The following is an 11,366-nucleotide window of genomic DNA, read 5'->3' as shown; positions in this document are numbered from 1 at the left end:
AGTCAAATATTTGAAAAGATCTCTCTTAACTATTCTTAAAGGCAAAATAAGTAGTTCATTATCTACCTCCTCATGAGAACTTCCATTTTTGAAGGAATTATTCTTCAAAATGAGTCCAAGTTAGTTATAGAAAAGAAAATGATGGGCAAATTGTAATGGGGTATAATAAAATCATGCACAGCATTTGGCTTTCTTTATCATGTCAGTTGTATTGATAAGGACACTGAAGCCTGCTGCTAAAGTCTAAGGATATTAGATGTAAGTCTAAGGATATTAGGTGTGTGGAAAGACTTTGAGAGAGACGGAAAGACAGATTGTACCTTGGAGGTGAAAACCAGAGTATAAACAAAACTGGAGGTTAGGCTTACTCTGCTTTGCAGTACAGAAGGGAAGAGGGAAGTAGTAAAGAATGCTAATTATTCTATTTACTAGTATATTCTCGAAATGCTAAGAACCTGGCATGACAGGAGCCCAAAGCAAATTTTGTGCAGTTGATACCAATGATAAGTGAAAACTAATTAAACATGTAGAAGCTCAGTTTGTAGAAATTGTTTCAAAAGAAAATTTGATAAACACACTCATCCACACTCATTCAACTCACCTTTTTCTCATTGAGAACAAGGACCATGCACCTTTGGTTAGAAGAGTAATTATAAGTTGTTAAAAAATCAAAAGAACATTTGATATCTGTGTTAATAATGAAAACACTTCACTAGAATGACTCTGTTTCATTGATAGGATGACTGAGCATTTCCCTAAAGCTTGCCCTCCCTTCCACCAGTCCATCCCACTCATACCACTTATTAATTTTCCTCTCTTCAGTTGGCTTGCATTGTCACAATTTCTTCCATATCATTAATATTTAGTAGAAATGCATGTTTTTTGTTCACTGTTTTCATGCAGTAGATAGAGGATTTGTTAAATGACTCAAATTTAGGCCATGATATATTAATTTTATGCGTATGTTAGTTCTGAAGTCTTGTATTTTCTATGCAAACCAGGAATTGCTTTTAAATTGCTGATTTAGAGTGTAAAGGAGATCTGGAACCAGAGTTATTCATTTCTCACTGGTGAATAAAAAGAAAACAACAACTGTGATTCATTTACCAACTCCTTGACTCTTTGATTTATATCTTTTTGGAGCATATTGTAGTTCATTCAGTGAGAATGAAATGTAAGACATAGCTTTTGTCTCAAAAAATTAATATTGTTCTGTTACTGTCCATTACGGGTTAGATATCTATGAGGTTGCCCCCAAAAGCTCATGTGTGAGACAATGTAAGAAAGTTCAGAGGTGGAATGATTGGGTTATAATAGCCTTAATCTAATCAGTACATTCATCCACTTGAATGGATTAACTGTGTGGTAACTGTTAGCAGGTTGGGTGTGGCTAGAGGAGTTAGGTCACTGGAGCTGTGCCTTTGAGGTTTATATTTTGTTCCCAGTGAGTGGAGGTCTCTTGGCTTCCTGATTGTCTTGTCCTGAGCTGCTTTCCTTCTCCACACCCTTCCACCATGATGTTCTGCTTCAGCACAGGCCCGGAGTAACAGCTTTGGCCACTTGTGGACCTGAGACCTCTGAAACCTTGAACACCAAATAAACTTTTCCTCCTCTAACATTGTTCTTGTCAGGTCTTTTGGTCATAGTAGTGAAAAAGCTGACTAAAACACTCTTGACCTCTACAATAATCAGCAAATATTCCCCATTGTTCCAAGGATCCTAACAATATTCCGCTTGTTTCTATTCAATATAAGTCTTGCAGTTTATCATTTTATAGATATTATTACCCAAATTTAGTATGTTGTGAAGAAAAGCAATATTTTATTCTGAAATTTCTATCATAACTTAATAGAACAATCTGAGCTTTTTAACTTTTTATTTTTTATTTTTATTTCAGTTTTTTTTTAACTAGTAGTTATACATAATAGTAGGGTTCATTTTGACATATCCATAGTGTTTATTAAGCTTTATTAGGATATTCTTGACATAAAATTGCATATATTAAAGTATACAGTTTGATGTTTTTGATAGATATGTCCATTGTGAAATGATCACCACAATTTCAGTAATTAATGTCTGTTATCTCTACATAGTTAGTATTTGTGTGTGTGTGTGTGTGTGTGTGTGTGTGTGTTAAGACTATCTAAGATTTACCTTCTTAGTAGTATACAGGACAGTATCATTATATATTATCATCACGTTGTACATTAGATCTCTGGAATTTACCCACCTTTCATATCTGAAACTTTGTACCTTTTGATATCTATCCTTCCCCTCCTCACAAACCCTGGCAACCACCATGCTATTCTCCTCTTCTATGAGATTGACTGTTTTAGATTCCATGTGTAAGAGAGATATGTGGTATTTCTGTGTCTTACTCATTTGGCTTTCCTCCATCCATTTAGCAAAAATGAGGATTTCATTCTTTTTTCTTTGACTGCATAATACAGGTTGAGCATCCCTAATCCAAAATCTGAAATGCTTCAAAATCTGAAAACTTTTGAGCACCAACATGATGCTACAAGTTAAAAATACCACACCTTTACCTTGTGTGGCGGATCATAGTCAAAACATAGAAGCACTAAAAATATCATATAAAATTATACTCTGTATGTATATATACATACATATAAGTACATATAAAACAAATAAATTAATTTCACGTTTAGGATTATATTCCATCCTCAAGAAATCTCATGTGTATGCAAATTATCCAAAAATATAAAAATTCTGAAATCTGAAACACTTCTGGTCCTAAGCATTTTGAATAAGGAATACTCAACTTGTATTTGTGTGTATATATGTCTGGTCTCATATTTTCTTTATCTAATCATCTTGTGAAAGACCTTTAGATTGTTCTCCTGTCTTGGCTATTGTAAATAATGCTGTGGAGAAGATGGAAGTAGGGATATCTCTTTGAGATTCTGTTCAATCCCTGGATATATACCCAGAAGTGCAGTGCTGGATCAAGATAGGTCTATTTATAACCCATTAAGTCCCAAGTTTTCAAATCTAATATTTCAATGAAGTTGGCATACGTGCATTAAAATATGTTGAAAATCATAATCTAGGGCTTATATATTCTTATTTTAATTAAAATTAGAATTATTTAGTATGATTATGTTATATAATTATATGATTACATGATTTATACTATATATTTAAGTTTTTATAAGTATTCCATATCTGGGATTATGGGACAAAATATGTTAATTTTTTGAGGAAGCTGTATACTGTTTTTCACAATCCTGAGGCCTTTTCTTGAAGCCCAACATGGAATTCAGCAGTGACTGTTATGGGGAGACCTGGAGCAGGGGAATGGGGGTATGTATGTGACTGTTCATGATTTATAAACATCTGAGCATGTATGATCTTAGAAGAGTACCTGAGTGACAAAGTTCAGTTTTGAAGATATGTCTTACTATTAACTGTACAAAGTCAGAGGACAGGTGACAGGATGTCACACACACCCCTTTAGATGCTGCACTTAATTACTTAAAAGTACTGAAGGTACAAAATTTTGAAGCTGGAGAGGAGCTAGGGATGTCTATTATCTAGTCTTACTACTTCATTTTGAAGATGAGGAAACTGAAGAGCAGATGGAATAAGAAACTTTTATAATTTTCTGTAGATTTCTCAGAGGTGAATAAATTTATGTAGTTAATAATTTGAGATATCTAGAGTTGAAACCAAAGTTTCTTAACAATGAATCTACTATCCTTTCCATTATGTGTAGTCAAAGTGGATTTCTTATTCTGTCAGTGCTGCCTCTTTGTTTATTCACTCATTTATTTAGAAAGACCTCCTTAGTTTCAGAGCTGGGATCAAGGTGGTTAATGGCTTGGACCTCCTCAGCACCTGAATTTGTTATGGCTGACTGTGCAGTTACTCATGCTGCTCTTTTTAAAAGTGGAATAAACACTACAGACAAAATGCCTGGGACCCTGTGAACCATGGAGGCATATGACCAACAAAATCATTCTTCTAGGTACAATAAAATGTAATGGCTCATGGAATTAAGAGTGCTGTGGTACAGAGAAGCAGTGAATCACTGGGAAGAAAGGGGAAGCTTTGTTTCAAAACAAGGGTAACATCTATTTTAATCTACTTTCCAAAGCCAAGAAAAAACATGAACATTTGAAAATGATTCCCAGGGTGGAAATAACTTTTTAATGATTTCTTTTTTTTTTTTTTTCAAAATACAAGACTTGAAGTACCTGAATTTTTTTTTAAGTATAAAAGGCAGGAGATCAACTGTTAAACGTGTAAGTACTATGTTGAGCTTCCAAATGTGGATGTTGAGTCTGTAGTCTTTAAAAGAATGATCTTTTAAATGACAGTAAGGTAAGATCAAATGAATGTGTTAAACTCCTTATACTTTCTATGAAATCTATGGAAAGTAAAAATATTATATATTTTCACCATTATAAAATACCAACATTAGACCTTTAGAAATTTATACTGAAATGATACCTTTTTTGTGTCCTTGAAAAATGCATGTTTATAACTTTTAATTTATGTTTAGATTTATTTATTACCAAGATCATGAAGAATTTATATTGTGAGGAATCAATTCTCAAAAAATAAGAATCAAATTTTCTATCCTTATAGCAATGTTAAGTGCAAGAATAAATGAAAAAACACATTTTAAAGAACATCACAATTTTTTCACATGTATAAGATATGTTATAGAATCTTAGTTATGAACAGATTAATAGGAAAATTATACAGATTAAATATCTCTCAAGAATGTATCTTTTTAATATTACTCATGATAAAATACAACTGAATTACAAATACCAAATTTGTCTACTAATTCGAGTTATTAAGAATACTATATTTGCAGAATACGTTCATGATAGAGACATAATTCACAGAGATAAAGTTTTTAAATAAGTAATCTATGCATGATGACAGCAAAATTAATTAAAAGTCCATTAGTTGGCTACTATATACTGTTAATGTAATGAAGCTAGGTATCCTATACCTTGTGTTACTTATAAGAATTGTAAAGTTCATTCCTTTTGGAATCTTTCTCTTTGGAACTAGAAATAAATTTTTAGCTAGATTTCTGTTTTATTCCTTCTTTTGTTGTGATTTGTGCTTTCCTAAAGTAAAAGATCAAAACAAGTACTTGCTATATACAATCTTCAATTTAAACTTTTGAGTGGCAGTCAGGAATAGTTTTCAAAAGTTTCTGGTACATTTCTGACTTTAGAAACCTGGGATAGGAATCCATTGCCATATGCATATATACTATTTTCTGAGCCTCTTCAAAACATGTTTGAGTGGGTTCCTGAATGTTCCTGATGATAGTTTCTCTTGTTGAATTGTCAATGTTAATCTGAAAAGGGAAATTACATGTAGAGCGTTAAGTAAGCACAATTAAACATGGACACGTAAAACGGGAAGGTTTCATTTATTCCCCCCTCCTTTTTAGTCCAGTAGGTAATTTTGCTCACAGTGTTCATAGATATCTAAAAAGATTTAGCAGAGATATTTTTTTTTTTTTTTGCTTTTTAAAAGTAAATATCCACCTTCACATCCCAAAGGAATAAAGAAGCCACCTGGCCTAAGACCACAGGAGTCTCAGAAACCACACTCTACTTAGGAGGATGCTGGTGGCTTTTTAGTGGATGTCTGCAAACGAGGAAGCTTATGAAACCAAGGCCTCTTTTTAAGGAAAGGGGAAGTTGGTTCTATTTTAAAATCTATCTTCCTTATTAGTTACAAAGATTGTTTTCACTGAATATGCCCTGAAATGGGAAGAAGGTGAGAAGAGGAGAAATGGAGGGCAGAAGTGGTTGTCTAAGTAAACCAAAAAAAATTTCCAAATAAGAATTTCAGAGAATAAGTTACCATCGTCTGTTCTTTTCCCTCAATAGGAATGTTCATTTTTCATTGTCTGCTAGGAAAAGTCTCAGTGAATCTGTTTCATTCACTGTAAATGACTGGTGGTAATCACAACGTGGATGTTTGCTGGGTCTGTTGGTTTTATGCGAAGGTGAACAGTAATCTCTGGTGTGGTGGTGGATTGCCACTGGGATGTGCACATGCCTATTTATGGCATTTGTAGTTTCTGTTGGCAAGGACACTTTTTTTTTTTTCTTTTTAACCTTCCTGGGAATTAAGATCATCTAATGAGAAACTTTGGAGCCAGACTGCCTAAGTTTGAATACTAACATTACCACTGTAATGACACTGGGCAAGTTCATTAACTTTACAAATTCTTTTTTTTTTAATCTATAAAATAAGGTTAGTAATATCAAATTTATAACATATTAGGAGATACTGGGATGTAAAGTGCCTGGCATGTATGGATGATTAACAGATATTAGTGTCAAAAGATGCACTGATTTCATTTCCCATCGGTTTTTACCTCTCTAGGGGACTGTGGCTGGATGTAGGTCTTATAAAGCTTCTTTGCCATAGAAACTCTGCTCCACCGTGAGGCAATTTTCTTATAAGTTTCACATGCCTTCCAGAATTTAATGTTCTCATCACTGTGCTCCATTTTTAAGTATGCTGCATAGACTACTGGACCATCTAAAAGTAGTAGAGAAATCAGTTTATTTTTATAGTTAAAATTATCAGAAAGTCTGAACAATATTTAAAATGCAGCTTAAAACAAAAGTCTGAATATAATCTCCCTAATTATTTATCAAGCTTAAAACAAAAGTCTGAATAAAATCTCCCTAATTATTTATCAAGTGAGTGTTTCATATCCATATCTGTATCTATCACACTCTTAAATCTATACATCTGAGGCACATTCAAACAATCCAGTCATCGGTGAGGTTATCTCTTCATTCTGAGTCACTCAGAGGAAATTTCTCACCACTGTGGATGGGTCTATGACACATAGGACAGGAGATGTCACAGGGACCTAGAAAAAAGGCTTAAGCTGGGCAGGTAGGAAGAGCTCTGATCATGATAAGAGAAAGCTAAGAACTCAAGCCAAACCGGTGGGTAAGAGCAGAGTGTAGATTCTAAAAAGACAGGGCAGGGTTGGAAGAAAACTATTCAAGCCATGTGGAAGTGATATTCTTATCAGGTTGTACAGCCTGAAGTGTTTCTGAATAGGCAGTCAGTGCAGGAGAACACAGACGGATGAAAATTAAGCTTCTTATTCATGGTTTATGGTTCACATCAGAAATAGGGACCAGGCAAGGAATGGAATTCAGATAGGATATTGGAAACTATCTTGGAATCTAGTACAGGGCAGTGATTATGTGGAGCATGATCATCAAATGACACTTGATGTCAAGATAGTTATCCTCAGGTCTGGTCTTAAACTGCCTTTCTGGAATGAGTATATAAGGACAAAGGTTGCATGAGCTTTTCTTGATTGTGGCACTATTTTCTAGGAACTTCTGTTTGAAGAAGACAGCTTTCAAAAATCTAACACATGAATCAGAATTTTTGGGAAGACCAAGTACTCTCAAGGTTCACCATGAATACTTCGAGATTAATATTAAACTTCTTTTGGTGTCTATGAAGTCTGTTGACATGCCTGAGCAATCAAATTGTTAAATGACAAAACAACAAAGTAACTTTCTTTTCTTTTTCTTTTTCTTTTTTTGATATGGGGAATTGAACCCAGGGATGCTTAACCACTGAGCCACATTTCCAGCCCTTTTTGAGATGGGTCTTGTTAAATTGCCTAGGGCCTGACTAAGTTGCTGAGGCTGGCTTTGAATTTGCAACCATATATACCACATAAAATATAGTTAGCATAGATGCTTGATGTGACAGCTTGCAGTATTATTCTCAGTTTTTCCCTTCCCTTCCTGCCTCAGCCTTCAGAATTATCTCATCCTCTGGGATTACAGGCAGATGCCACTGCACCCAGCCAAAGTAACTTTTGATAGAAATGTGTGTATAGACACGCTGAATCCATGACCATTTAGACCCTGACTGCTATCATAGGATTCTTTTTTTTTCCTATTACAAAAATCTGTGCATAATTTAATGTGTACAACCTGATGTGTTTGAAGTTAAGTGTATACCTATGAAACTGTCACCATAATCAAAGCCATAAACATATCCAGAAAGTGAAAAAGGATTTTGATTAATAAAACATTGGTCAGTAGCATTAACTATTTGAAAAGTAAGCATAATTAAATGGAATGGAAATAATGAGTAATCTAATCATGTTTTCCTCTAAGAGCTTAGATCAAATTTTCTAACACGAGAAAGTCAGACTTTTTGACTTCTTGGTTTCTAATTACTCTGTCAGAAATGATACAGGAATAAAGATAACAAAGTAATTTGTATTCAAGAAAAAAAAAACTCAAATAGAGGTATATACCTTCTATGGAGGCAGTATGGTTATGGAAAGTTGGTAATCTGCAAGAAATATAACATCCTAATAATACACAAACTTAGACCATGGCTTAATATTGTCATGTGAGCATATGCAGCCTTCCTGAAATTGGGCAGTAAGTTATTTGACAGGAATATTACCTCAATATGGAGGACATATGAGATGGGAGCAGAGCATATATAGGTATGTGACATAGGAAATGACATAGACTAGATGTTCCTGCCGAAAGGGGGAATATATTTAAACTTAGATTGCAAACAAAAAATTTATTTTCATGCTAAAGTGACTTTAAATTGTACCTTGCCTTACCATAGGCACAGGAAATGGAGCAGAGAACACATGTAGCAACTGACCCTCCTATTAAGGAAATAGGCGAATGGGTGGGAAAAGCAAAACAAACAAACAAACAAATAAAAAAAACAACCAAAAATTTATTTCTGGTTTAACATGTTAAGTTCAAGCTAGTGTTTTTCAGAATATATTGAAAGAAACAGCTGTATTTAAAAATGAATAAGCATATAGTTTGTAATAAGAGAAAGTTTGACTTAATGCTTAGTTAGGAACAGAAAATAAGGTCCTTAAAATAAAAATTAAGAAATGAGCTAGTGAATAGGAAAAGAAAGAGCATATGTGAGACAGACAGAGAGACAAACAGACACCTGGTAAAAATCCATAGATCATGGAATGAGAGTCAGCCATAGTTCCTAGAGTGATAAGTGGGTGGGGTGGAAAGATGATCTGGAAACCCCTATTAGATTCCACATTGTAATATTCAGATTTGTGTTTATGTTTTGCTTGATTTTGTATTAAAATGTTTATGGATTGTCATTTTAGAGCCCACCTGCATTTACACCTGCCTTCCTCGCTTCCCTCCTGATGGAGAAGAATGAGTTTCTGCTTCTTTTGAGGTTTGCCTAATGTTTCCACAATTCTCAAGACCTTTGCTAATGAAGTAATCTATGTGTTGCTCTATATAGTTTTTATGTTTTCTGAGTGATCATTTCCATATATACTATATAAAATATAGTTAGCATAGATGCTTGATGTGACAGCTTGCAGTATTATTCTAAGTTTTTCCCTGCCCTTCCTCTAAAGGCATTATATTTCCCTATCCCATTTACATCTGCACTGGCCATTGAACTTGTGCTAGTCAATAAAATACATGCAAAAGTGCTGTGTGTAGTTCCGAGAGAATGGTTTAAGAACCCTCATGTGGTTGGTTCTGCTTCTCCCTTCCTTATGAAGAGAATGTATCCTAGAAAAAAAGCTGCTCATTTAGCCTAAAGGCTGGAATGAGGACAGAGAAAAGAGTGAGAGCTGACCTTAGTTGCTGTGTATCATGAGCAAGGAAGGGACCTTTCTTACTGTAACTCATCGGGATTTTAATGTCATTTGTTACTCTATCATAACTTAGCAGAAGCTGACCTGGATGACTCGAACCCATCTGATATTTCAGATGTGATTCTGATGCGTGGAATGAGTAGACTTATGTGATTGGTATGTTTTGCAGAATTCTGTATACATTAGGTTAATTTTTGTCTGAGTATGCTACATGTTATCCAAACAAGCCGCTGAGAGTGCATTTATGTAAAACTGTTTCAGGAATCATAGTAAATATTAAATTCATACTTAAATTACCAGTTTAGAATTTGGTTGATGCATGTACCACATGAATCATAATGTAAAAAAGTCTTTCCCAAATCAGACAATCGAACCCAATGTGGCCCATTCTGAAGTTTTAAATTACAATCATTCCTGAGCACTATGCTCAGGAGACCATGATTCTGCTGCAGAAGAGTGATTCAAGGCTAAGCAACAGAATTGCTCACTTAAGTTGAGAGGGTGGCAGAAATAGGTTTATGGCATATGTGGGGTATACCTTTTCCTTGAAGAATCAGAGTGTTGCTTTTGGAAATCTCTAACTTGCCCTTTTAAAAGTAGTCACTAAAATTAGTACTCCTATGACACACAAGATGACACATGACATCGTTTCTTGATGCAGTAGAAAAACATGGAATTTCTTTCTTTTTTTAAGTTGTTGATGAACCTTTATTTTTATTTATTTATATGTGGTGCTAAGAATTGAACCCAGTGCCTCACACTTGCTAGGCAAGTGCTTTACCACTGAGCCACAACCCCAGCCCATGGAATTTCTTGACTGAATCAGAATGGTGGTCTATCTTATTCCAGGATCATGTTTTTCTGTAAGATGTCAAGTCTTGTACCATGTATTAAGTCCTAAAAGTGAGCTATGTCCATTAGAAATATGTCCAAACCAATTTTAAATTCACCTTTTAATTTTAAATCTGTACCACTGGAGATATAATAAATTCCATAATTCTACCAGAATCTGTGTGAAGTTTTATAGTAAATCTTCCTGTTTTATTAAAATTTTCTGGTTTGGTTTCTAGGATATTAATCATTTCTAATCTTGCTCCTACTTTTTCTTTGCTGTGTTATTATAAAAGTAGTTTAAAATGCTATGTTATTAACACAGAAAATATCTAATAAAGTAGTATCCATTGTTGACAATTTGTTGTTTCCTTTTATTCTTTCAATCTATTGATCATGTAAAAACATGTATCTAGCTAGCATTCATTCATCTGCACACACAGATACAAATACAAGTTACTTATTGACATAATGTAAAGGCATTTTAAAAAAATCACTATTGCTCTTTCATGCTTAATATTATGCAACAAACACTTTCCTTTTTACTTTAGATGATCATGATAGTCCATTGAAGGGCTAGGTTGTAAGACAATTGTTCTTCTGTGTCCATAGGGCATTGGTTTCAGGACCCCCTGAGGAAGCCAAAATCTGAAAATGCTAAATCTTCTACATAAAATGGGATAACATTTGTGGATAAGCTACATACATCCTTCTGTATATTTTAAGTCATCTCTAGATTACTGATAATACCTAGTATCATGTGTTATGTAAACAGTTGTTATACCATATTGTTTAGGGAAGAAAAAATATCTCTACATGTTTAATATACATACAATTCTTTTCCTAAATATTTTTCATCTGCAGGTCA

At 34.1% G+C, this 11,366-nt stretch overlaps 1 protein-coding gene and 1 long non-coding RNA gene across 4 annotated transcripts in view; one reads left to right on the top strand and one right to left on the bottom strand.

The window, feature by feature from the left end:
* Positions 1–1,955: 1,955 nt before the first annotated feature.
* Rgs13 (regulator of G protein signaling 13) overlaps positions 1,956–11,366 on the bottom strand; it is a 34,758-nt gene continuing 25,347 nt past the window's right edge. The window contains exons 6-7 of the mRNA XM_046427566.2: positions 6,380–6,546; positions 1,956–5,344 (exon numbers count right to left, since the gene is read on the bottom strand). Of these exons, the coding sequence (XP_046283522.1) occupies positions 5,156–5,344; positions 6,380–6,546 (356 nt within the window). The 3' untranslated portion in view covers positions 1,956–5,155. The remainder of the gene's footprint in view (positions 5,345–6,379; positions 6,547–11,366) is intronic.
* LOC124081362 (uncharacterized) overlaps positions 3,885–11,366 on the top strand; it is a 43,882-nt gene continuing 36,400 nt past the window's right edge. Inside the window, exons 1-4 of one of the 3 annotated variants that reach the window (XR_009225241.1) lie at positions 3,895–4,087; positions 4,207–4,265; positions 7,368–7,549; positions 9,161–10,858. This is a non-coding gene — a long non-coding RNA (uncharacterized LOC124081362). Of the gene's footprint in view, positions 4,266–7,367; positions 7,550–9,160; positions 10,859–11,366 lie in introns of those variants that run through there. The other 2 variants (XR_009225240.1, XR_006848024.2) reach the window with 2 other exon arrangements.

Source organism: Marmota monax, unplaced genomic scaffold (genome assembly GCF_021218885.2).
Source record: "Marmota monax isolate L192 unplaced genomic scaffold, Marmota_monax_Labrador192_F-V1.1 WCK01_AAM20220418_F8-fsc00202, whole genome shotgun sequence".
NCBI lineage: Eukaryota > Metazoa > Chordata > Mammalia > Rodentia > Sciuridae > Marmota > Marmota monax.
Note: the sequence above shows the minus strand (reverse complement) of the source record. Positions and strands in the feature narration are given on the sequence as shown.